The sequence below is a fragment of the Podarcis raffonei genome, chromosome 14 (genome assembly GCF_027172205.1).
Source record: "Podarcis raffonei isolate rPodRaf1 chromosome 14, rPodRaf1.pri, whole genome shotgun sequence".
Lineage (NCBI taxonomy): Eukaryota > Metazoa > Chordata > Lepidosauria > Squamata > Lacertidae > Podarcis > Podarcis raffonei.
This window is the reverse complement of record NC_070615.1, coordinates 16,972,125-17,000,007: the sequence shown is the minus strand read 5'-3', so window position 1 is coordinate 17,000,007 and position 27,883 is coordinate 16,972,125. Positions and strand designations below refer to the sequence as shown.

At 44.1% G+C, this 27,883-nt stretch overlaps 1 protein-coding gene across 7 annotated transcripts in view; it reads left to right on the top strand.

Moving 5' to 3' along the window:
- ZFAND6 (zinc finger AN1-type containing 6) overlaps positions 1 to 27,883 on the top strand; it is a 78,462-nt gene that overhangs the window by 36,094 nt on the left and 14,485 nt on the right. For all 7 annotated transcript variants that reach the window (XM_053365479.1, XM_053365481.1, XM_053365476.1 and 4 more), the window contains exons 2-4: positions 21,343 to 21,513; positions 24,013 to 24,124; positions 25,200 to 25,306. In XM_053365479.1, the coding sequence (XP_053221454.1) occupies positions 21,360 to 21,513; positions 24,013 to 24,124; positions 25,200 to 25,306 (373 nt within the window). In that variant the 5' untranslated portion in view covers positions 21,343 to 21,359. The remainder of the gene's footprint in view (positions 1 to 21,342; positions 21,514 to 24,012; positions 24,125 to 25,199; positions 25,307 to 27,883) is intronic.

Here is a 27,883-nt window from a genome sequence, read left to right as displayed (position 1 = left end):
CTAACAACATGACCCAGAAGGCTATCTGTGGACAAACGCCGGCTCCCTCAGCCTGAAATGTGAGATGAGCACTGCAACCCCATAGTTGACTTTGACTGGACTTAACAGTCCAGGGGTCTTTTAACTTTTACCTTTACCTTTTGACCTATAAAGCCTTAAACGGCGCAGGACTGCAATACCTCAAGGACTGCTTCTTTCCATATGAACCTACCTGGACCCTGAGATCATCTTCTGAGACCCTTCTTTGTGTGTCACCTCTATTAATAGTAGTACAGTCATACTTCGGGTTGAAGTAGCTTCAGGTTAAGCATTTTTGGGTTGCGCTCTGCGGCGACCTGGAAGTAACAGAGCGCATTACTTCCAAGTGTTGTCACTCGCGCATGCGCAGATGCTCAAAATGACATCACGCGCATGCGCAGAAGCATCAGAACACGACTCGCGCAGATGCGCATTCGCGTGTTACGTTCTACTCAGGATGCGAACGGGGCTCCGGAATGGATCCCGTTCGCATCCAGAGGTACCACTGTAGTGGTAATAATAATAATGATAATACTGTAATAATATAATTCTAATACGATAATAATAATTAATAATAAAATAATACACCGTTAGGTACCAGGCAAAAACATTTCTCTTTAACCAGGCCTTTGACTGATTAACATCCAGTGCCCTTTTAAAATGTGTTGGCGGGGGGTTATTGGGTTGTTTTTGTTTTTATTTTTATTACGTATTTTTTGTTTTTGTATTGTGGATCACCCTGAGGGCATAGGGCAGTATACAAATTGAATAAATAAATGAAATAATAAAAAGAGGGATCGATAGTTAAACCACTCTGAGAATTGTAGCCCTTTGAAGAGAATTGGGGGGGGGGGAGTGAGTCTCCTAACAACTTTCAGCATCCGTAACAAACTACACTTCCTAGCATTTCTTTTGGGGAGGCCTGACTGTTTAAAGTGGTGTGATACTGCTTTGAATGTATAGTGCAGATAGGACCTATGTGTTATGGGGGCTGCCTGGGTGATGTGAATGGGGCTGAACTGCCCTTGAAAAATGAATGTCATCATCCGTGGACTAGAAAAACCCTGAGAACTTAAGGAGAGTCCTGCAGGGTCAGACTATAGGCTCATGTGGTATGTCACCAAGTTTTACTCAGAGCAAACCTGTTGAAATTAATGGACCTAACTCCAGTCATGTTCATTAATTTAAGTGGGTCTACCACCACGGCAGTGGTCTCTCATGCAGTGCAGCTGATGGACATAGGAGAATCCCAGAAGCACCATCATTGCCTTGAGGGATGGGTCACAGGGTGGGGGCCCCATAATTAATATTAACTATCCTGCAATAACAAGGAAAGTTGGGGCCATCACTTAGTGGTGGAGTATTTGCCTTTGCTGAAGATTCTCTGCCTGAAACCCCTGGAGAGCCACTTCCACTCATTGTAGGCAGTACGAAGGTAGATGGGTCAATGTGTCCAGTAGCTTCCTGTGTTCCTAAGAAGAATGCCTGTTCATTGTGTGAAGTGTGTCCTATTTCAGTCTGGGAGTCTGTGTTGTTGCTTTGGGTATCAAAAGCTTGGGAAACACCAGCATAACAGCTTTGCCAATGCACCTCAAACTTGTGATATAAATAGGGCCTTTGGTGCCTGCTTGTTTTGGCAATCGGGTCTGCACTTGGTAGGAACCATGATAATGCACTTATTTTCAGTTTAAGGGATGATGACTTGTCTCCTGTGGCTTGGAACTGGTTCAGAGACATGGGGAATTAACTTCATGATGTGGTACAGTCCTTCCAAGACTGAGGTTTTTGGTGGGTTGTAAATGGAGGGAATAAGTGTTTGGATGTTCCCTCGTGTTTTGAAATGACGACTCCTTATCCCTGGAGGGCTAGTGTGTCAAGAGAAAGCAATTGTAATTGAGGGAAGACTGGATGACACTTAAGCCACAGCCATTCTCAGGGAATTAGTTATGTTAGAGTCTCAGTTGTGTGTGTTACCAATAGCTACTTGTTAATTTATTGATTGAACAAAATGAATACAGTCGTACTTTGGTTCTCGAACGCCTTGGTACTTGTACGTTTTGGCTCCTGAACGGCGAAAAACCGAAAGTGTGTGTTTCAGTTTTCGAATGTTCTTTGGAACCCAAATGTCCGACACGGCTTCTGCGGCTTCCAATTGAGTGCAGGAAGCTCCTGCAGCCAATCGGAAGCTGTGCCTTGGTTTTCAAACATTTTTGGAAGTCGAACGGACTTCCGGAACGGTTCGAGAACCAGGGTATGACTGTATCCCGCTAGCATGAAGAGCCATAGTGCAGCAGCTTCCTTGCTGCTGCATGGATTGGGTTTGAATTGGCACAAAATAATTTCAGGCAGAAGCAGGAGACTGGGCAGGCAGCCTCTGAATTCGCAGAACCTGGAATAGGGACTTCTGATCATTAAAGGTTATTCATTTTATATAATGAGACATTTGTAGCATGTAGTTCAAGGCTGGAAAAGGTGCTAGTGGGAATGATCAGCTGCTTCCTGGGAATCTCAGCACTTTTATTCAGCGGCCCAAATCCAGACCTAATACCTAAAACATTATTATGCATTTTATGAGTGGGTCTTTGGAATGTAGTGGGTTGATTCAGAGGTAACACCTGATCCCTGGTTGCGCAAACCACAGTTTAGACTCCAAACCATGACACAAATTGCAGACATGTAGGCAGACAATGATTTGTGCAGTGGTTTGCCCTGGATCCTATAAGGCCAAGCAACTTCCCATGGTTTGCCACTCTGGGTGCAAAGCCAAACCACAGTTTCCTCAAACTGTGGTTTGCAAACCAGCTTCAAACTGTAGTTTCAGTTCCTAGTTTGATTTGGCCACTCAAAACCATGGTTTGTCAGATGTTGGTTTGTCACAACAAAATATGGTTTGATATTGTGTCTGAAGTCAGGGTAGGAATATCCTATTCAATGTTCTCACGCTGGCCTAATTCCCACTAAAGTTGTAAACCTCTCTCTTGGCTGGTTCAGACAGAAGAGGTGCCCAGTTTTGGGAAGGTCTTTCCTCCCCACTGCAGTGTCGCCATAGGAAGAAGCTTTCTTCCTAGCCCAGTGCTGGAATGAGGAGCAAAAACACAAGCATATTTAATGGCTGCTGCAAGGTAATAGCTTGCTGGCTTGAGTTGAAGTGGCTGTGTTGCTCCTCTGTTAAAAGTATATTGTGATTGTGAATTTTGATGTCTGTTTCGAAATGTTTTTATTTTACATTTGTACGGTACTTTTGGGAAATATTTATACTTTGCAAGGTGGCTCAAAAGTGCCTTAAATAATTAAATTACCTGTTTTGGTGTTTGGAATAACCAAAAATTTGCACGAGTTCACCAAGCTTGCCATTCACTGTAATGTATAAAATTACCTTTTTAAACAATTCATATTGTGTTAACTTATTATCATAGGTCTGTTTAGCACCGAGAGATCGAAGTTTTGATACCAGACAGCACAAAATGTCTTTTCAGCTGTGTGTGTGTGTGTGTGTTGCAGAAGCCGCCAAAACAAAAAAATCCTTCCCTCTTCCTAGCACTATCTCATAGTCTTATCGTCGTATTATCTGTCATACTATTCAAAGCAGCTTAAGCTGGACAGAATGGAAAACATACTGGGGACACTTCTTTTCATTAATAAAAGCTTTTTTATGTATCACTGTCTCTGCTGGTGAAAAGGCAAAATGAGCAGTAAAAGGCCTGCTTTTCTGGTCTTGCCTCTTTCACCTCGGCCTCTTGACACCTGAGCTGCGTATTTTTCGAACCCACCCTAGTTTTTGTGACTTTGTCTGGTTTTTAAATTGTTTTTAATGTTGCATTTTTAAATGGTGGCAACCCTCCCCATAGGGCCTTAGGGTGAAGGGCTGGTAATAAATTAAAATTAAATCTTAATATCAAATCAGGTAAACAGTTTGTGTAATGGTTTTTGTCGTTAGTACAAAAAGTTTGTACTGTTGTTGTTTTCAATTGAAGCAAGTACTCTCCCAAGGCTGTGTTAGCTAGGGGTGTTCTGTGATGTTTGTTGATTGGGTTCAGGCTTTCCAGCAACTGCTTTTGAATCATCTGTTCAAACTTTTTGCTAAGGGTCAGATGACTTATTATGGCAGGTCGTTGGGACGGATTCCCAGTGCTGTGTTTTCTTTCTTTCTTTCTCTATGTTACACATAAGCTCATTTACCTGTGACATGATTGGGCCCTTCCGGATGTCCTTTTTTGCCAAATTTTTTAATTGATTTTTCAAATTTTTATTGTGCATTCATGATATTTTGTGTTCATAGTGGTATTGGGACAGGTGTATGTGACCGCCCCCCTTCAATCCTGTTTGCAGCTGTGAAAGTTTCAGGGTGTTCGTGCTGCTTTGTTTTCGGTCTGCGCTCATCCTGTAGCTCCCTGCTGAAATCTTGCAACTCTTTTTTTATACCACAAATGTTCTGGACATGGTGGGAGGGTGGTTGTCCCACTTCAACTACACTGTAGTGCCAGAGTGCCCCTCCAGACTGCAATATTGTGTTAGCATTGGAGGGGCATTGCAGAGCAACTAATGAAGCAGAATTATCTGTGGATGGTCCGGTGTAAATCCAGCACGAATGTACTACTACAGTGTCAGCAGAATACTCCAGCAGAAGCCACTGCAAACCGTGGTGGCACCCACCCTGACTTTTCCCAATTCGCAGCATTCGCCTTTAGGGGTGTATGTGGGGGGAAGAACAGGGAAACTCATAATGCAACATCATAGGCAAATGAACCATTAATTATAGGGGAGAAGGTGACATAAGGAGACATTTAGCAGCTACTCTGTGTCTTCTACAGGGTGTAATTTGGCACCATTGTAAAGTTTAAGAGGGGAAAACGTGTCAGTTGGCTGCACTAAAATCTCTCTTTCTCTCTGTCTCTTAAAAAAAGTTAAGAAATTACCATCTCTTTGGGTGGAGGAATCTGGCTTCAAGGAAGGCATTATATTCTGTATCACCTTCTATAAACTCACTAGGATATATATTCATTTCTCTTTTTTTGAGTTATCCGGTACTTGCAGCCTTGTATCCAGTGTTGCTCAGGATATCAAACAAACAAACAAACAAACATCAGTGCAGTTTTGAAAAGTTCAGTCCGCCATCTTGAGTCAAAATGGCAGCCAACTTTATCCAAACATAGACAAAAACCTGCTTCTAAATCTCAGGAACCATCATGCAATATTTTGTTATGGTATCTTAAGAGGTGTCCAAATGTCTAGCAAACAGAGCAACAATTTCCCCAAAATATTTAGTAGATGGGTTTGGATAATTTATTGCCCTCCAAATGTTGCTGGACTCCCAGCAGCCCCAGTCAGCAATGGCCAATGGTAAGGCACAATGCAAATTGTAAGAATATCTGGATGGCTACTTGTTCCAGGAGGCCAATCATATGATTTTAAAATTAGATGTCTGCTGGTTGACATGGACAAGTTTGTTACCAAAAGGGTAGCTTTATATGCTGCTAGCAGTGCAGAACATACGGATTACAGGGATAGTTCACTTGGTATAACATGAGACTCTTAATCTCAGGGTTGTAGATTTGATTCCCACATTGGGCAAAATATTCCTTCATTGCTGGGGGTTGGATTGGATGACCCTTGTGGTCCCTTCCAGCTTTACAATTCTATTATTCTACTTTTTTTAGGCCCAAAACAATGTAGGCTGCCATGCAGACTTGTTAACTTAAATGATACAGGGTATTTTTATCGTCTTAGGTTTTAACTATTTGTATTTCTGATATTTTATGTTAATGTCCTCCTGGATTATCATCATCATCATCATTCTTTCACTTACAGTTTGTTTAGTGGTTTGTATTGTGATGGACAAAACATAATTTTGTTTCACAGCTTCAGGCAATAAAAATCTTGACTATTTGTGACAGGTGAAGGAAAAGCTGAAGTGGCAAAGATAGGTTTCTGTGGGTTTTTAAGGTACTTTGAAGTAAAGCTAGACTGCAGTGCTGAATTACTTTCCTCGAGAGTAAGCCCAGCACAGTGGGACTTGCTTCCAACTAAACATGCATGGGGCTGCAGAACACACACAAGCTTGATCTATTGGCTCAGAGTCCTATTGCCAGCTAACGTCATGCAAATATTTGAAAGCACCTGCTTTATTTGGCACACACACTTTTGGCTTCCTTTTGAGCCAAAGATATACAATAATGACAGATTCATAGGTTTTCCTCTGGAAAACAACAACAACCACCTCCTTGAGTCATTTCGGTACAACCCCCTCCCCATTGTATGCTCACAACAGCCCTGTGAGGTAGGTCAGGGTGAAAATGGCTAGCTGTCCTAGAGTCCCTAAATGAGCTTCATGGTAAAGATTTGAATCCAGGGCTCCCTGGTCTTAGTCCAAGACTCTAGCTATTACGTCCCACTGCCTCTATAAACTTCTCTCTCTGTTGTGAAAATCCTGGTAATTTCACTATTGGGTGGATTAGAATCAAAAGGCTTATCACATGAAACTGAAGTGCTAAATTGCACAAGGATTTTACCACCTAGGAGGCCAGCATATGAATCAACTGTAGGACATAATTTTGTTTCACAGCTTCAGGAATTCTTGCCCGTTCATGACCCCTTAAAGACAACAGGCCAGTTGACAGGTTTTATTGTGCCTCAGTGCTTGTTATATTGAAAAAACAACTTTTTTTTTTTTGGTATCGTTTCAGTACTGAAGCAAATCCTCTCTGCCTCTTTCATTATCTGACGTGGCGCTTTGCTTTTTCAGATGGTGACTAATTTAAAAGCTGCAGAGTCATGTGCAACTTTTGACCCATTTGTGGGTTGTGTCAGTCAGTGTTAGCAATGCCACTCATTCCCTGCTTAAGATTATTTTCCCCACCTACCCTCATCATTGACAAACCTCCCTCCATCTATCTTTGTCACACTGCTAAAGCTATGCATCCTGCAATTAAGAATTGATTGAACCCTGTTTATCAGATGATGCGACTTGGAATAAAACTGCATTGCCTTACTTGCATTATTCATGCTTGGCATTTATAAAGTGCTTTAATCGCTCAGCAGCATTATCACATAAACGTTGATCAGTATGGGAATGTGCTTAGGTCAGTCTCCAGCTCATGCAGAACTCTTTCACCTTCTTCTCATCCAGAAGATTGGTTAGATTCATCGATTTAAAACTTTCAGTCAACTAAAAAGATGTCCCAGATTAATTGGGCAACAATTTTTTAAAAAATACACTGAATAGATGTCCCAGACCCTCCAAGTGTCCCAATTTTCCAGAGACAATCCCAGATTTACAGATTTTCAGCGGAGTAATGTTGGAGGGTAGGGAATTATCTGACCCCCGAGCCATCTGAAGGCAGCCCTGTATAGGGAAGTTTTAAAACATTAAATGTTTTATTTATTTTGTTTTTATATATGTTGAAAGCCACCCAGAGTGGCCTGGCCAACTCAGTCATATGGGTGGGGTATAAATAGTAAAATTATTATTATGGAATAGGATGCCACTATTTTCATCGGAAAAATGTTGGAGGGTATGGATCTCCCGGTACTTTGCCAGGGCATATATCTTAGGCCATAGGGTGCATTCACCTGCTAAAGCAAAGCAGCTATAAGTCTGGATGGGAGACACATAGCAACCCCATGAACATTGCCTTGAGCATATGGCAGGAAAAGGACAATATATGTAAATGTATGAAATGCTGATGATGCAGCTCTTTACCCTGGCCGTTTGAGATATATATATTTTAGGGCCCACCCTATTCCTGTGATTGCAGTTTGTTTTAACTGCTTTTGATTGTTGTACTTCTAATTGACCCACCCTAGGACCTTAGAGTGAAGGGCAGGTAAACAGTGCTAATGATAATAATAATGAGATTACGATGTCTAGTTTATTCATTCATGATACTGTCTTTGGCCAACACTTTGTGTGTATTCTGCTATTTAGGCATTTCTTCAGTTGGATAACAATGACTCTGGAAAGCTAAGTGAATGATATGCTATGATGTTCTCATAGTAATGACATCTTAGACTTGTGAGTTGGTACTTGCCTTGTCACTTGCTTCAAGGATTCACATTACACCAGGCAGAAGGGTTTCAGTAAACGGGAGCAATATTGACTGGCTTTCTCTTTCTTTCAGTATTAGCAGGAAATAACTAGTGTAGATTTCTGAAACTGTTGTGGACTAGTAACCTGAGCGTGCATGGCTCCACTTCTTCAGTAAGAATGGACCTGGTGTGTGTGTTTAAGTACATCTCATTTTGGCAGACTGATTCCTTCCTTGAGTAGGAACGCTTGAGCAAATTAAACTAAACTGATCTGCATCTCCTGCACAGATGTGCAGATTGTAAATTAATTATCCACAGGCTTTCGGGTTTCCTAAAACTGCCAACGTGGTTCCTTGTTTCAAAAATATATTAACATGCATTGATCAGAAATATTTATCTCGAGAGCAAATATGTTGAAAGGGGTATATTTAAATGTTGTGTTTGGAAAATGTCAACACACTGACAGAGAAACATTGATTGTTGTTGTTGTTCTTTTGAATTTATCATACAAACCCTGGTTGAAGACTGTGCTGCTTGGGGTTCAAACAGCTACTTCAGGCATGCTTATTATGTCTTGGGCATGCTCAGTGGAATTATTGGCCCTCTAGAGAAAGGTTTCCCAAACTTGGGTCACCAGCTGTTTTTGGACTACAAGTCCCATCATCCCTGACCCCCGCTCCTGCTAGGTAGGAATGATGGGAGTTGTAGTCCGAAAACATCTGGAGACCCAAGTTTGGGAAAGCCTCCTTTAAAGCCTGCTGTGCCACAAACTGCTTTTGTAGAACAAATTCCTAGGCTGCAAAAGTGGTTTGCCATGTGTTGTCATGAGGCTGCTCCAAATACATAAATAAAGACAAACATATACACAGCCGAAGACTCTCTTCGACTTACAGAAATAGCCTGTCTTTCTCTTTCAAAATAGGGTGGTCAGAATCCATAGGGTGGTGATCTCCAAATGAAGAGTTGTGTAAACTCAGCTCAGTTCCCCATCTGTCTCTCAGCCAGCCTTCCCTTCTAAAAATAGCACCCCCTTTCTCCCTCCCTATTCTTAGACGGTGCATTAAGTTCAGAGAGTCAAAGCAGGAAGTAGCGGTCAAGTAGGGAAGCAGCCACGGGTAGTTCCTTGGGGTTAAAAGTAAGATAGACGTCACGTGTTGGCTAGCCTCTAATCTCGCCTTCCTGCAAAGCCAGTGATTCTTCTCTCCTTGCAATATTAACCGTCCTTGCTAACGTGTGCGCACACTCCTGTTCAATCCGTATTCATCCAGGCAGCTTGATTTTGTGACAAGATGACACAATAGGAAATTGGCATCCTGCCACATAGTGTGTATAAATCATCGTGCTCTTTCTTTGGTTGGAAAGAGGGTGTGAATGCAGTTGTCAGGAGTATCTGTCTTGCTTCCTGTATACGGATTCTTTCCACGGTTTGTTTGTTTTTTCTAGTGTGCAGTTGGACACAGAATGTACAACTGGGAGGGAAATGTGCAGTTGGAAAGCTGATTATGTGCACTTGGTAAAGGGGGGAGTATAGCTGGGCACATCAGATATATGTGCTCATTAACCCCTTAAAGCAACAGGCAATGCCAGGGACAGCATATACACATTATTTGGTAGAGTGCACTCAGTTTCCACTCATAAACTGCCCAAACCATATTAAAACGCCTTCCTTTTTTGGCAGAACCACTTCTTCTTAATCTTCAAGCAGGCAAGACTTGCATCCTTTAAAGTTAACCTTTAACCTTTAAAATTAACCTTGGACCTGTCTTGCACCCCATTCCTTCTTTGGCAACCAAGTAGCCGGTCTGGGGCAGTGTTAGAAACTCAGATATATAAGCTAGGCACCAAGTGGCTCCTTAAAACAAGGTTGCAGTCACCAAAATGGAATGTCTTGGGCAAGATGACTCTGATATTTCCTGCTCATATTGAAAGAAATATTAGATGGCTCTAAAGTCTTTCAAATGATGGACTGACTGTGATTGATTCTCAGTTGGTGAGTTCAGATGACAACCTTGAGCTAGGTTAAGAGCTTTGAGAAAAAAGAAAAGTCGCTTGATCCAGGCGTACATTGGCAAAATCCAACCTCTCTGTCTTAATGGTGACTCCTTCTGCTCCGACTGCACAGAAAAAACAATATGGTTCCAGAAATTCATCTGATTGTGCAAATAAAATATAACTGATAGTATTCTACAGGATGGGGTATTAGTGTGTGAAAACAGTCCCAATCCAATGATCCCCAGATGGTGGAAAGGTCAGGTGCCATCCTGGCACCTGGGCATCTTCACTTGGTCGCAAGTGGTTGAAAGCCAGGTGCAAAATGTGCCTGGTGCCTAAAGGTCAAGGTAAAGGGACCCCTGACCATTAGGTCCAGTTGTGGACGACTCTGGGGTTGTGGCACTCATCTCGCTTTATTGGCCGAGGGAGCCGGCGTACAGCTTCTGGGTCATGTGGCCAGCATCACTAAGCCGCTTCTGGCGAACAAGCGCAGTGCACGGAAACGCCGTTTACCTTCCCGCCAGAGCGGTACCTATTTATCTACTTGCACTTTGACATGCTTTCGAACTGCTAGGATGGCAGGAGCAGGGACTGAGCAACGGGAGCTCACCCTGCCCTGGGGATTTGAACCGCCGACCTTCTGATTGGCAAGTCCTAGGCTCTGTGGTTTAACCCACAGCACCACCCGCGTCCCTCCACAGCACCACCCTCATCTAGCACGTTTCAAACACTGTCTGGCCTCCCACTCAGCCAGTGGTGGCATATTATAATAGGTGCAAAGACAGAAGTTTCCTGTTTCTGCAAGTAGTTGGGCCCTGCTTTTATTTTTTAGTACAACACTTGCACTTATGAGCCTCTTGATGTTGGATTATGGGGTTTGGCAGCAAACACGCAGCCAAGCACCTGCACAGTGTTTATGTAATTTGGCGACCCTGAAAATAATTTGACCTTGTCCTCAAAGGCACACTCTCAACACACTCAGTTCCCAGAATTTGATCAAGGAAAACAGTTGTTGTCATTTGCTTTCCTGAAGGAGTGTTACAGTCACCATTTTTTTATGTCCCCCCTTCTCCCCCAAACTCCGTGAGAGACAGGGAGAGAACTTCAGCTTGGTATGAGAGGCAGAGGAGATTCGGACAGCCACTACTAATATATTTTAATCCCCTTTGGGTTTGCTCAGTAAACTCCTCTGTTTCCTAGTCAGGTTTTTCAGATCATCACCCAGGTGAGTCTGAAATAGACCATATAGAAACCCTCTGGAAAAAGCTTCATTTGTTGGCAACTTGATTTTGCAGACCATCCATAATAATAATAATAATAATAATTTTTATTTATACCCCGCCCTCCCCAGCCAAGGCCGGGCTCAGAGTGGCTTACAAGCAATAATAAAAACAAGTTGAATGATTACAACTTAAAAACATAATTAAAATACAACATTAAAATATTGAAACATTAAAATATTAAAATGCAGCCTCATCACAGGAGGAGAAAGGAAAAAAGAAAGAGAGGGAGGGAATCAAATAGAATAATTTGATTAGAAATAGGAATAATTAAGCGGCATGTATTAAATAAAATAAATAAACCCTTCTGTTTGCAGAGCGCACTGAAGACAACTGCTAATCTGATTCTGGCTCTGCCTGGACTCCACTGAGTCACCTGGCTGAAGGAGCAACTTGTGCAGTTTATTCCTGCTTTGGTGCGGGCTTGTTTGTTTTTGAATTCACATGAGACGAAAGATCATTTTTCTCATTCGAAAGTATTTTTCGGACCATGAGTAGATAGATCAGGCTATAGTTCAGAAAATCTGTTGAGATTTTAGCAGGCCTGGCAGTATCGGAATAGGCCCGGGCCACAAACTTGTATCTCATTGGCCTTCAGTTTCTCTAGAGGTCTGGTGTTAATTGGCCTACCTAGTTTGGTCTGTGGGGCCTGGTAGCTGTCATTCTGGGAGTCTCTTTAAGCTTGTGCTGCAGCTGCTATATATAAACTGAGAGGAGAAGGGCTGGAGTAGGAAAGATGAAGAACTGGCAGGTGGTTGTCTCCTTCCTTCCTTCCTTCCTTCCTTCCTTCCTTCCTTCCTTCCTTTCTCTCTCTCTCTCTCTCTTCAAACTTTGGTTGTTGAATGTAATCCATTCCGGAAGCCCGTTAAGCTTCTGAAATGTTCGACAACCGAGGCACGGCTTCCAATTGGTTGCAAGAGCTTCCTGCACTCAGCAGAAGCTGCGTTGGACGTTTGGCTTCCGAAAAATGTTCGAAAGCTGGACCATTTACTTCCGGGTTTTCAGCATTTGGGAGCCGAAACATTCCAAAATGGAGCTGTTTGGGAACTGAGGTTTGACACTGTGTGTGGGTATGTGTGATATACATATACATATACACCCCTGAGCTCACAAGCACCCAAGCAATAATACCATAAGCAAGGAGCAAAGCACACCTTGTGTTCATTTGGCTTTTTACACTTGTTAGTTTGGGATGTCCAACAGGGAATTTGTGCAACTGGAAAATCTCATTTTAAAAAACAAAAACCTGTTTCTTTGATGTGAAATCCAAAATCTATAGATTCCCCCCCCCCTCTTTTTGAAAGCGCTCTTTGCGAAACATCTGAGGCTTTGGTCTAAAAATAGTAAAACCTGCCATTTGCTGAGACAAATGTGGCAATGTCCCCTTTTTAAAGAAGAAAATGTTTTTCATATCCTCTGGGCAGAAATGTTTTTTCGTTCTTTGCTGTTTACGTGCATAGTTTGAACAAGTAGAAAGCAGAAGTATCAGAGCAACTTCAGACGAAGTGTTCTACCTGGGGATAGAGAACTCTGATAAAACACATGCTCTGCGGGTAGGCAATTCCAGACCTGCTTCCTGACCTCTCCACGCAAAGGCAGAAGAGCTGGGAAAGACATCTTCTGACCTGAGGCCATTGAAGGCTGCTGACAGTCAAAGATAGTACTAGGCTAGTGGATCAATGATCTGGCACAGGATAAGAGTGGGTTGTGTTGTGGAGTTTTGTTTCTTTTGCCGTAGAACTGAGTTGGCTGAAATTAATTTTCAAGGGCATTGACTTAGATTGAGCCAGAAATTTACTCTTGAATGGCCAGTGCTTAAATCATAGAGTGGAAATTAAATATTAACCGTGTTCCCTTTTGCTTCTGGATGCCCCAAACTGCATACCAACAAGCAGGCTACACTCACATTTTGTGTGTTTCATCTTTGATCAGGGTGTACTAAAGGAAAGGGATTAGTGCCTTGGCTTACCATATGAAAGACAGACAGACACAAGGCAACCTTTTTGGTCTGGAAGTTAAACCTCGTGATATATCCCAATACAATGGTACTTCTGGTTGCGAATGGGATCCATTCCGGAGCCCCGTTCGCAACCTGAGCAGAACGCAACCCGCGTCTGCACGTGTCGTGATTCGCCACTTCTGCGCATGCACGTGACGTCATTTTGAGCTCATGCGCGAGCGGCGAAACCCGGAAGTAACCCTTTCCGGTACTTCTGGGTCGCTACAGGACGCAACCTGAAAACGCTCAACCTGAAGCAAACACAACACGATGTATGACTGTATATCACGGTGTCGGAAAGGTGGGAGGAAGAAGGCGGTTGCCCCCAGCCCTCGGCAGCCAGCCATGCAGACGATCAGCTCCATCATGTGCAGCTTCTGCCGCTTCATGGTGAGGTCGGGCTGCACAGCCCCGGGCAGAGCGCATCAGCAAGGGCACCTCATGGCAACGCAAACACGGAGCCCTGGAGCGCCGCCAGCCTCCCTGGAGCTCTCATCTTGCAAGTGGCGGCTACCAGGAGCTACCCTCCGGAATATCACGCAAGGCACGGGAGGCGGCTCTGTTCCACCTGGGTGCAGCTCAGCACCTGGCATGAGGAGAAAGGGAGTGAGGAGGCAGCTGCTTGCAGGACCAGAGAAAGAAGCAAAGGTGCTGGCTGGCTGGCTGGCTGGCTGGCAAGCCCTACTTGAGTCTTGGGCTCCCGAGGCTGGCGGCTGGGCTGAGGGAGGAGTTGGTGATCATTGGGCAGCCTTGCATGGCGCCTGGGAGCGAAGTGTGCAATGCTGGCTGCGCCCAGGGGGGGCGGGGATTCGTGACACATTGCCTGCCCCAAAACTCTGAAATCGCTATCACGATCTGAACTTCAGATCAGTTTTGGACGATGAATCGATACATGACTCAGCTCTACTCGTAGCACTAGAAATTGGGGAGATCCAACAAAGATTCGGGACAGACAAATGAAAGTCATTATTCACACAGCTCTTGGTTTTAATTCTCTCCCACAAGCGGCAGTGATAGCCACCAGCCCAGATGGCTGGGTTATTTTAAAGGATTAGACAAAGTCATGGAGGAGAAGGCTCTCAGTAGCTGCTACCCCTGATGGTAATTTGCTTCTGAATACCATTTGCTGAAAACCGCAGAAGGAGAGGGTTCTCTTGCACCTGGGTCCTGCTTGCAGCCTTCCCATAGGCGTCTGGCTGTCCACTGTGAAAAAAGGATGCTGGACTGTATTGGCCCAGGGTCAGCAAATTTTTTCAGCAGGGGCCAGTCCACTGTCCCTCAGACCTTGTAAGGGGCCAGACTATATTTTGGGGGGAAAATATGAACGAATATGAACAAATAACCCAGAGATGCATTTTAAATAAAAGCACACATTCTACTCAAGTAAAAACACACTGATTCATGGACCGTCTGCGGGCCTGATTTAGAAGGCGATAGGGCCGCATCCGGCCCCCGGGCCTTAGTTTGCCTGCCCATGTCATTGGCCATTGGCCTGATCCAGCAAGCTCTTCTTATGTTCTTAAGTGAGGCTTATTAGGGCAATATAAAAGAACTGAAACAGCAGGCCCTGCCCATATTTTATTCTTGGAGTTCGCTGAAAGATCAGCATATGAGAATGATTCCCTACTGTTGTTATATACTGCCCAGTCTGTAACACTAATCAGAATTATTCTCCAGTCAGAAGTTTTTTAAAACTTTTCCACGCTCATGAATGACTGTGGTCCGTTTTCCAAGAGATAATTTCTCATCTTCTCAAAGGAAGAAGCGTTGTCATTTGACGGCCATCTAAAGAATTTTTTTGTTGGGCTGTTTCATTTAGTCTTTTCTGCCCTCACAGGCACGTTAAGGCACTTTGGCGTAAAGTGGTACATTCAAAACAATTAAAAACCAGTCGATAGCTTCTTAATAAATCACTTTGCTTCTGGAATTGACACTTCTGTGAAACGCTCTCCTTTCAGTCCACGTTCAGAGAGCCTGAGCTTTGTTTACAGCTCCTTTTCTTAAGTCGATATTGAAATGGCGTGCTGTAAAATAAAAGCTGGTGTCACGGCACTTCTTTATAAATCATGTTCAGAGTGGCATATTTCTGATAATTACTGTGATAGGACTTGAGGACCCGCGCAGTAGGATGCTGTGAAAGCTTTTCTCGTAGGAAGGGGTGACTTTTCTCCTCCTCCCCACTTGCTGCTTGTCAGGAATGTTTCGTGTAAACGAAGTTTTTCCTGCTCTTTGCGTCTTCTTCTCCCTGAGATTAACCAGAGTTATTGGCGTGTTCCACTTTATAGCCCATTATAATCTTTGATCCTCAAGCCGGTGTTCCACTAATCCGTATCACAGCTGCACTCAGCCTTTCTTGTAAGTAGTAATTACTGTTTCCGTGTAACTAAGCTATTCATGCCGTACTATAGACTCGGTCTGCTCTGAAGATGAAACTTCCTAAAATTATTGATTGAATTTGTTTCCCATTCTTCCTCCCAAAGGAGTCCAAGGCAGCAAATGTATATACAGTTTTAAAACAAAACCAAAATGCTCTAAAAACACCTGAAAGCAGTTGCAATTAAAAACAGAATTCCAGCAAATTATTTCAAGATTCCCAAGAATAGTAGTCTTCAACCACCAAATGTCTAATTTTTTTTTAAAATAAATCGCCTGTCTCAGGGCGATAAAATCACAATATAAAAACACAGAATGTAAACAAGAATGTTTTCAAATTCCTCCTGAAAGTTAATAATGATGGAGACAGGCACACCTCACTCGGGAAGGCATTCCACAACCATGGGGCCACCAATGAAAAAGCCCTGTCGTGGGGCAGTTCCAACCAGGCAGCTGTGGTGGCCCCACATCACAGAATTGTAGAGTTGGGAGGGACTGCGAGGATCATCTAGTCCACGGGTGTCAAACACAAGGCCCGCGGGCCGAATCCGGCCCGCCAGACCTCGTCATGTGGCCCGTGTAGCCGCCGCCAGCCTTCACCTTTTATTCTCGCTTTTTTTCTTGACACAAGAAAGCCGCCTCTTCAGCGCATGCGCGGCAGCCTACAAGCCAGAGAACGTCTGCCCTCTAGCGGCGCTGGCCGTTCTACACAGGAAACCTCCACTTTACATGCATTCAGGAAACTTCCACTTGTTTTTATATTGAGCGCATATTGAGTCCTATAGATACAACCGGCCCTTTGAGGGTGACCAAACTGCTGATGCGGCCCCCGATGAATTTGAGTTTGACACCCCTGATCTAGTCCAATCCCCTGCCATGCAAGAATCTTTCACCCATAGTGGGGCTCAAACCAACAACCCTGAGACTGAGAGTCTCATGTTCTACCAACTGAGCTGTCCCAGGCCTCACCTGCTGATCATAGAGGCCATGACAGTTGGCATAGAAGAAGGTACTCTATTAGGTACTTGGGTCCCAAGCCATTTGCGGCTTTATATGCTAGGATTAACACGTTGCATGTGGCCTGGTAAGACATTGGTTGAAGGCATTTCAAATGTTCTTGCAATCTGCCTCCCCGAGGGTGGTGCAAATAGAGCAAAGATGGAACTCTGGTTTCTCCTGTTAGGAGTTTAGATGAACACAACCCAAATACTATCAACACTTCAGCTCTTCGCCTCTCGCTCTCTTCGTGGCTTAAGTTCCTGCCTTGGATACCTGTTTCAGTTTCATAAGTTTGTCCACGTAGTGTTGCATATTTGCATTTAATAAATCTTGATTTGGGGGAGGTGGGGGTTGAAAATGATGTAACATTTTGGTGGCCATACTTATAAATATTGTGTTCTATCCAACTAAGTCCTACTCGGAGAGGATGCACTGAAATGAATGAACCTAAGTTAGTCATGTTCATTAACTTCAATATAAGCACACTAGATTGGAGCCAAATCCTTCCTCATCAAAGCTTGGCACGTAAACATTGGTTATCTTGCAGCCAACATGGTGCCCTCCAGAAGTTGCTGGACTACAAATCCCACCATCCATGACCATTGGCCGTACTGGCTGGAGCTGATGGGAGTTGGAGTGCCACAACATTATGCTGGCCCAGTGCTGTCCACCCTGGCTCAGGATATACCTGTTGACTTCTGCTCTTGCTTTCCTGTGACTTACAGTATTAGCAGACTGCCGCTGGGTATTTCTTTCTGCAATTAGCACCTTTCTCTTATAGCTGTGTTTGATGGGCACCCTTGTTTTCTTGATCAAAGTTATTTGAAAGTTGCAGTCTTTCTGAGCCAGTCTTGCTTAGGAGTTGATTGGGGCCATAGCGGCCACTGAAGACACCACACAGGTTGGGGTACAGCATGTGCCTGAATAGCTCAGTTGGTTAGAGCATGGCGTTGATAACGCCAAGGTTGCAGGTTTGATCCTGTATGGGACAGCTGCATATTCCTGCATTGCAGTGGGTTGGGTTAGATGGTTTTCAGAGTCCCTTCCAACTCTGATTTTATAATTTCTATGTTTACGCTGTAACAAACAGTTGGTTAAGCTGTGACTCAAGATCCTGATTCCTCCTCACTCACCCCAGTTGAAATTGGCTCTTTGTATAGGAGGATTAAAAGCCTGAGATTTGGGGGCTAATCCTACTAAATGCAGCTGTCTCTGATCCTATTAATTGGCTTCTGTAGCCTGGGAATGCTAACAGGTATGCAAGGTTTCGAGGCTGGAGTAGTAATATTAAATAACAACTCCTGGCTTTGCTTTCTTGCATCCTCATGCTCCACAGTCACCAGCAATTGTTCAGCTGTTGTTTCTTGGTAGTGTTAAGCTGAATGAGATCACTTGTGCCTTGGTAGGTTTATTGAATCACACACTCTCTCGCCTCTAACCCTGTTGGAGGTGATCATTCATTTCCCTCACCGCTTAAAACCCGCTTGATGCTCTTCCAGATGTTGTTGGACTACAACTTCCATCATCTGTTGGCTAGGGCTGATGGGAATTGTAGTCTTGAAACATCTGGAGGGCAGCGGAGAAGACAGCTCAAGACCATGTGATGCCTTCAAACCCTTCACTAGCTGCTGCCTTGCCTTCTTAATTTTTAAAGCTCATCACAGCCCAGCCCTCACAGCTCAGTATTTATTCATCCACAGTCTGTGCTCTTCGGACTCGTCTACCTTTGTTGGACTAGATGGGCCTTTGTTTTAATCCAGTAGGGCGGTTCCTATGATGGGGTGGGTGATTGAGGAGAAGGCTGTCAATGACTACAACTCATGACAGCTGAGATTATCTCCACTGTTGGAGACATTGAGTCTCTGAATGATAGTTGTGCAGGGTCACAAGTGGAAGGGGGTGTCGTTGCATCAGGTTGGCCACTGTGTGAACTTGGGTGCTGGACTAGAGGGACCTTTGACATGAATCCAGCAGGGCTCGTCTTAGGTTCTTACCTTTCCCCTTGTTTCTCCATATGCCTCCTCACCTCTTTCAAAGTCTGTTCTTCCATAAAGCCTCGCCTTACCCAAAAGTCTTAATCACCACCTGAAACAAAAGCTGACATCTCCCAACCTCTCCAGGCACCACTAGCAGATCTAGATTGTACACTCTTTGGCACAGCACCCTGTTACTACTTCTACAAAGCGGCCCTGTATGTCAAAGGGCTACATTAAAACTGGTATGAAGTTCTTTGCATTGTTAATAGAGCATTTTCCACCTGCATTGTTGATTTCATGGCCAAACTAGGCTGTGTCTACATCTCTGTCCCACTTGTCCTTCGAGGAGCGTAAAGGGAGCATACATGGCTCTTCCCCAAACCCCCATAGAAAAGCAATCTTTGAGGAGACAAATAGCAGGAAGAGAAAGGGTTAAACATCCTTCTCACCCCTCCCTCCACAGCTGCTTTTTGTCAGGGGTCAGGAAGGGAACCCAGTACACTTAACTGATAAACTTGCTGCATAATGTCCCGTTCTGCTCTAACGTGGTGAAACCTTGTTCTGTTTCTTGATCGGCTTTTAAGTTCATCTTAATTTTTTTTTTTCATTTTAAAAAAGTTCCCTCAAGACAGAAACCTTCTAACATCTGGGGTTTTTTTCCCTGATTCTTGAGGAACTCAGGTTTATTTACATCTTCAATATTTTGAAAGTGTTGACAGTGTGCAGAATGCTTTTTCAAGAGTCCTTATCCTAGATGCTGTCTCCTTCCTTCATCCTCTAGCTACAAAATTGGGGAGCTGGCTCAGCTAGAACTGGATCCGGTTTTTCTTGTTCTTCTTCAAAGGTTTACTCATCCTCCTATACTACTTCCTGTTTTTGTCTGTTTGACAGTGTTGGTTTCCCCCCCTCCCCCAACCTTCCTACACTGCCACTCATGATTTTAATAAAATCACTCAAATCAAACTTTCGCATTTCAGGGAATTGTTTCTGCATGCACTGAGCTGCCATGGATTTTCCTCCTGGCACCTCTGTTCTGGTATATGTTCTAGTCCAAGCACAGGCCCCATTTGCTCCATATATTTAAATCAGTCTCTAACCACTTTAAATAGTGATTTCCCCCAAAGAACTCTGGGAACAGTAGTTTTGTTAATGGTGTTGGAGGTTGCTAGGAGACCCCTATTCCCCTTGCTTCACTACAATTCCCAGAGTTCCCTGGGAAGAGGACTTGAGTGTAAAACCACTCTGAGAATTAGAACCTGCACCCCATTTGTTAACAGCTGTTAATAATATTAATGACTCAAAATTGTAAAGTTTCATTACTCTCACTTCTCAGAAAGATTGGCTTAATAAACTTTGGGATTTGGCTATAACGTCAAAAAACAAATTATCTAAGTATAAGAATTCCAAGTGATATGGAAGTCAATTATGGGAAAACTGGTTGCCCCTCATACAATTTTGTCAAGAAAATAATTACCTCCCGCAATGCAAATTCAAGTAGGCTTTGAGTTTTGTTTCATTTTTGTTAATAGTAATTTTATGTTAAGGAATATTTCCTTGTAGAGTATTATTTCTGAAGTATTTTTCTCTGGAGCAGTTTTCCTTATAATTGTTAAGAATTGTCAAATGATTAGGTAAAAATGTAAAAATACAGATTCCAGCTACAAAAGCTGAGGCGGCCAGAGACCATCTTGGCTTTAAGACCTGGAAGACCTGCCCCCTGCCTTGCTGGCTTTCCCCCTCCTGGCCTAGAAAGGCAGGGCCCTGACTGAGTCCAACTGCAAAAGCTGAACAGATGCTTAAACTGCAGTATTTTTTAGTGGGGTGTTGTTGGGTTTTTTGTTGTTGCTGCTGCTGCTGTTGATTTTTTTTTTTTGTATCTTTTCAGCTCTTATTTTGATTTATGTGGCAATTGTTCAGTTTTGTCAATTTTTATTGTTATTTATTGTTTATAGCTTCTGCAATTATGTATCCCCCCCCCCATAAGCTGCTTTGACCATGGTTTTAACTGTGGAAAGGGGGCCATGCAAATACAGTGGTACCTCAGGTTACAGACGCTTCAGGTTACAGACTCTGCTAACCCAGAAATAGTACCTCGGGTTAAGAACTTTGCTTCAGGATGAGAACAGAAATTGTGCTACGGCGGCAGCGGGAGGCCCCATTAGCTAAAGTGGTGCTTCAGGTTAAGAACAGTTTCAGGTTAAGAACGGACCTCCAGAACGAATTAAGTACTTAACCCGAGATACCACTGTAAAATGATTGTGATGATGATGAGAGTCACTACAGTGGCTAGCCCTGGTCAAAGAACAAGCTTTTAGCTACAGCTCATAGTTTGTCCAAAGTAAGATAGTCACAATATTGCAATTATACCATCCTCTGCATTGCTGTTGTAAGCCAACTTGAATAAAAATGTCTTGCACCACCAGTGAAAGATGCATAGGCTGCAGCTTTGGCAAGTCTCCAGAGAAGAGAATTTCAATTGAGAGGGGCAGCCACTGACCACCTCTTTCTGCAAACTTCTTATGACTCGGTGTATAGATCCCGATGGTATACTTGAACTTAAAGGTCATGCTGGTCTCAGGTTGGTAGGGGCTTTATGATGTCTTTGTGGAATGTCTCGAATGCAAAAAACTTAAGGGCGGGTCTGAACTCCTTGACTAACCCGACTCTCTTGTTTTCCCAGGTCACTAGAAAAAGAGTATGGCTCAAGAAACCAACCATAGCCAAGTGCCTATGCTTTGTTCTACTGGGTGTGGATTTTACGGAAACCCTCGTACGAATGGCATGTGTTCGGTATGCTATAAAGAACATCTTCAACGGCAGAATGGTAGTAATGGTAGAATTAGCCCACCAGGTGAGTTCAGATCTCCAAAATGTGCCGGGGTTGACTTCTAGATGCACAAGCCCATGTGGCTGCAGTAGGGAACCTCCAGTTTGCTGGTCAGTTTGGTCCATAAAACCATCTCCCCCCGCCACTCCCCCAAACCAATCAGCTGATGTCACTGGGTGACATCAGGCGATGGGCAGGTTGTGGGGTTCACTCCTGCCAGGTGCTGCGGGTAGCATAGGGGAACTTTAGCCACATGGTGGCGTTTCTGTGCGCTCTGGCTTTCATCACAGTGTTCTCATGCGCCAGAAGCTGTTTAGGCATGCTGGCAAAATAATGATGATGATGATGATAAAATAAATTTATTTATTATTTTGTATCCCGCCCATCTGGCTGGGTTTCCCCAGTTACTCTGGGCAGCTCCCAACAGAATTAAAAGCACAATAAAACATTAAACATTAAAAACTTCCCTAAACAGGGCTGCTTTCAGATGTCTTTTTAAAGTCAGGTAGTTTATTGCCTTGACATCTGCTGGGAGGGCGTTCCACAGGGCAGGCGTCACTGCCAAGAAGGCCCTCTGCCTGGTTCCCTGTCATGGCAAAATAATGGGGGTGGAGGCACTGTCTGTGGACAAACGCCGGCTCCCTCAACCTGAAAGCGTGATGAGCGCTGCAACCCCATAGTCGCCTTTGACTGGACTTAATTGTCCAGGGGTCCTTTCAGGATACAAGTGCATGGGTCAGATAATTGACAGGTGGGTGATCCCTACCGACTTGTCAGAGTTGGCCCGCAGGGTGGCGGCAAGATAAAAATCTGGCCCACCAAGGCCCAAAAGATTCCGCACTCCTGCAAAGATCTCATGACCTGTCCAAGACAGCTGGGATTTTTGCTTGGCCTGTGTATGTCGAATGGGCCATGCTAAGCAGACTGCCTTCCTTTGTCTTGCAGCAGGCAGTTGCTAATTGTAGAACAGGAGAGAGAGAGAAGGAAAAGAAGAACTGTGACTGATTGTGTGTGGCCTGTAGTATCACCAAACAGATTATGATTCAGCTTCAAACGGAACATTAGGCCTACGCAGTTTTAACAGGGTTTTTTTTGTCAGTATAGTCTAAGGGTCATTCTTGCAGCTCGTATTTTACTTGTGGTAAAGTATTGCAAGCTTAGTCTTCCCGACACTGCCGTAAATAGCTGTAGAGCAGGAGCGGGGAGAAGTGTTCAGCCTGAGGGCCGCTTTCCCTTCTGTGCAGTCTTCCAGGGGCCACATGCCAATAGTGGGCAGAGTCAGAGGCAAAAGTGACCTGAGTGTGAATCTTACCTTTGTACAGCAGGCTCATAGGAACCAACTCCTAGGGACCAAGGTCTCTTCAGCCCCTAAAAAAATATATTTGAGGGGGCCAGCCAGTCGTCCTCCCCCCCCCCCAGTTGATGGTCATTGCCATTCAGCTGGTGTGCATGTACTGCGTCTTGGCGATCGATATTTTATTCAAGTTGGCACCCTGTCCTCCATCCAGGCCAACTGCATTATTAGAGTATTAAGTGCACATTCCAGACTGGCAGGAAGGCTGCAAGGTGGGGCTGGTGAGAGAGGACTTGAGGGCCAGGTACAGAGGTCTAAGGGGCCGCATTTGGCCTCTGGTTCCAAAGTTCCCCATCCCTGCCATATCGAGGGACTGGTTTGTTTGTGAGCCAAAACTGGCCAATGTAGGAAGGGATAGCTATGTTGAGGAGAGAGGAAAAAACAGGTGACCTGGAAACAGCTGCTGCCAAATTAAAACGGCAACACGCGACTTGCAGAACCTCCCATTACACTGTTGACCTTCCTGCCAAATAGCATGTTGCACATCAGTTAAGATAGTGCAACTTTTCCAGGAAGTGACCATGAATACTTTCTTAACTTAGGCCACATCCACACCACCTGTTTAAAGCTCTATGATTCGTTAGTGCAAAGCCTTGTCAGAATTACTTAAAACAGCAACCCTAAAAGTATGGCCTTATCTGCACTATTCGCTTAAAGCAGTATCGTAAAGCCAATCCTCCATGAATTTGTCTGATCCTCTTTTAAAGCCATCCAAGCCGTTGGCCATTGCTGCAGTAAATTCCGTTGTTTAGCTATGTGCGCTGTGGATTGATTATCGTCCCCCGAAGAGGTATTCTTTGTGTTTTTAAAACATCAAATTTTATCTTATTTGAATTTTAAAAACAAACCAACCTGCACATTAAATTCAAAGGCACAATTGCCATCTCTTATAGTTGGGCATATATAATTGAATTGTAGTCCAATCCCTGTAATGCAGGAATATGCAGCTGTCCCATAGGGGGATCGAACCTGCAACGTTGGCATTATCGGCACCCTGCTGTAAGCAACTGAGGTATGGTTAATAACTTAGGTGTAGATATCATTCTGTCCTGAAATCATCACAGCCCAAAGTCTCCCCCAGCCCTAAGATTGCAACATCAAGCCTATGGTGACCAGTTGTCTTCTAGCATGGCCAATTGCTGTCTTAACACGAGTGCCTCTTCTTTCAGCAACTTCTGTTAGTAGCCTAACTGAGTCTTTACCAGTTCAATGCACTGAAGGCAGCATCCAGGAAACTTCATCAACACTAGATTCTACACCTGTACCACCTATGCAGCCAAGGTAAAAATTGCCATCCTGTGTTTGTGTGTGTCAAAGGTCTATGTGGAATTGTTACCATAATGTTAATTGCAGCATTTTCTATTTTGGGGACAGAATGGTAACTGCATGAATGAGAGCATTCTCCCTTTTTTTTTGGATTGGGAGTGCTGCACCGTAGCTGTCTGTGATAGTTTCATTAATGTATCTGGGGACAGAGCAGGAGCCCGTCTTTCTACACTGTGTTTCCTATAATAGCAAAACTCAGGTGCTGAGTGCTGATGGGTACTTAGACAGAACAGGAAAACGTGAGGGAGGCATTGCCATACTCAGGTGTGCTTTGAGGTTTGTAAAAGTACCCAGATTTGCTGGAGTACTCCCCAAAGATGGCCCCATACAGATGTCAACTGGGGAAGATCTCAACTTAAAACTTATTGGTATGGGCAATGGCACAGCAAAATCTGCACCTCAAAGTATGACCTAAACGCTTGTAAGGTAAGCATTTGCACTTTGAATTGGAAGCACGCCAGTGAATCTGCTTTGGTGCTGGCAGCTCTGGTCCCAGTGCCTGGCCCCAGTTTCTGAACAGTCTTTCAAAGACAGTTATATTATTTTCAGAGCTCTGTGCTAAATATACAAGATAAACACAGTGGAGGCTAGTCCATGGGGGTAAATGTGACACTGCCCTCATCCACCCATCAGCTGACCATCTTCTTAAATTACAACCAGTCCAATGGATGGCAGCACTTGTCTTTGGACAAATACTTTGCTTCTGATGATTTTATTCACTTTGTAACTTGGTTTCTGTCCTGCCTTTCCTTCGAGGCGCTTAAGGCGACAACCGTGGCTCCCTTTCCCTGTTTATCCTCACGCCAATCTTGTGAGGTAGGCTCAGCAGAGAGAGAGAGAGGAACTGACTCCAGGTCACTTAGCAGCATCATGGCCCAGTAGCATCTCGAACCCTGGTGTCTATAATATCAAGTTGCCTTTATAAGCAGTTGAAACAGTTGCCTTCTATAAGCAAATATTTCATGTGCTAGTTATGGCAGAGCCTGTACCACTTTCTAAAGAAATTCTCTCCCTGCCACCCCGCTTCTAGCCCTGTGTCAAGCCCATCATCACTCTTAGCAGAATCTGTAGCAACATGTGAAGTGGAAAGTACAGACATAGTGGACAAGGCAGGACCTGAAAGAGAAGATGTCCAAGGTTAGTATATGAACTAGTTGGATGCCTTCACTGTCTTTGTTTATGTTTTTTGGAATGCCTTGAAACCCAAAGAGGAAACATACATTGTTGTCCTACTTGATCTACTGCTGGTTATCAATAACTCCGCAATGCCAGTTGTCAAAAACTGCAGAGGCCAGAACTGAAAAGAAGAGACTTGAATTGTACACTGGCATTTCCCAGTGAGCTTGCTGACAATTGCATCTCCTTAAGAGTGGAGAGAATCTGTAAGCACTTAATAATTTGTCACAGAAGTATAAGGCAACATGAATGTGCCAGGATTTCTCACCTCCCCCCCCCCCAAAAAATACTACTGTTTAAGCATTTTGGAAAGAGGTAAATAAAGCAGTTGGGTGAGCAGCTCTGCATGACCAGAAATTTAATCTTACTGGTTTCAGACTCCAGTAAATCCCATCTTTTATCTACCAGCTCCTTTTGATTCCAAAGCTTGAGTGTGTTTGTTTATCTTGCGATATTCACTCATATACTGAATATCCAGATTAATGCCATGGACATGAATGTTTCAGCCATCCAGTTTATTTCAAGAGAATCCAAACTTTGCTTACCTCGCTTAATTTGAATCCACCCCGTGGCTTTGCAAAGAAATCACCTGTACGTGTAAAGCTGAATTTCACTGCAACAAGCCTAACAGACTTTAAAGTTTCTTGTCAGTTGTGTGGCAAGTAATGCAATTATGCAAAAGTACCTGTGTTAGTCTTTTGCTGAAAGAGAGTCCTGGGACTTATTATGACATGAGCTTATGCAGGAAAAAAATAAAAATCTTGCCACAATAGTTTTTTTCAAAATCAGCATGGTAACATAACTCCTTTGCATGTGGGTTTTTAAAAGTGACATTCAAGGAGATTCCCCTTTAAAATTGCTATATGTATTGTTCATGGAACTGAGCTTTCCTTGACAGATGTTGGGGCATCCTTGTGCCCTTTGGGCACAGATAACAGTGGAGAGTCTGGGCCCCCAAAACCTGCCTTTGAGCATTCCAGATGTGCTTCTAAAAACAGATTGTGCTCAATTTCATCTTTTAGGGGTTTTTTTTTGCACAGTGACTCTAAACCATGTCATTAATACAGTTAACAATGTGATCCTTCCTACCTAGAAGTGAGTCTCACTGTGTTCAGGGAGACTTACCCCCACGTGAAGCGTGCCTAAGATTATTTGAGTGTTCCTGAAATTCAGAGACACAAGCAGCAGTGCTCTTTCTCACACACATTCTGGGAAGATGCAGTGAAATGACATAAGCACAGCATTACTCAGCTCATGCACGCATCTCTGTGTACTCATTTCTGCCATGGGGGTAGCTGTTGCAGATGGCTTGCAAGTTAAGCTGGATCTCGGTCACACACTTGACAGCTAGGGCCTTGAGATAAGAAAAGGGGTATTAGATGAGTGCCGTGTGTACTAGAGTAAGCGAAAGCTTTATCTGTATTTTCCTTTGGTCCACTCCCAGTATAACATAGCAGGGTTTCTTCCTTTCTTAAGAGAAGCCCTTGTGGGCTCCCCCTTGTGCTCATTGGGCTACTGATCACATCTTCTGCCTTTGGTGGGGGTTTTTTGGTTTGTTTCATTGTCCTTCTTTTAGCTAAGCAATACCTGCCCTTTTGGTTCTGTTGTCTGGGCTCTGATTTGCTGCATATTCAAAACAGAGCACTGGTGTGGGGTTTTAAAAGAAAACACTACACTGAGGTCAGAGGAAGGGGCCTTCTACCAGGTCTAATAATTTGTCCCCAAGAGCCTGCCATTGTCTGTTCTGACTGGCAGTGACTCCAGGATCCCAGGCAGGGATTTTCTCATTTTTGACTGAAGAGTCCATGGATTGAACTTGGGAGCTTCTTGATGCAAAGCATGTACTCCACAACTGAGCAGTGGTCTCTTGCCTGTATAGAAATGTGGCCACTCACTGGCTTGAGCCACTTCTGGGTGGGCAGGGGGAAGAGCCTTAGCTGCAGCTGAGCTTTCTTCCTTGCTAAAACCAGCTGTGTTTGTCTCTGTGAATGTGGCATAACCCCCTTTTCTGTTTGGAGCCATCTAATTCTTAGGGTGTTGTATTGTGTGATACCACATCTGTAAAAGAGATGTGAACTGGGTCTCCTAGCCATAGAATGGATGGTGCACTGTGAGCATGACCACTGACCAAGGGTGATGGAAGTTGTAGTCTGACTACATCTAGAAAGCACCACATTGAGCGATGCTGCTCTAGACCCTCTCATGTGTGCTTCCCAGTTTCTTGCGGAGTGAAGGTGGGATGTAAACCCTGATGCGAATTATAAATGAAGGGGGCACAAAGCCTAAACAGAATGGAACAAAGTTGCCAAAATGCAGTGCTATATTCTTTGTTTATATCAGGGGTCGGCAAGGTTTTTCTTGCCTGGGCTAGATTGGTCCCACAGAGATCCCTCGGTGGGTTGGATCGTGTGCACGGCTGCGATTTTCAGCATCTGTGCATGCACAGACGTGATTTCCAGCGCTGCGGAAGCAAGTCCCTGCGCTGCGCTGTGCCGGTATAGTGCAGCGTGCAAGCGGGCTCCTCGTTTGGGGGGTGGC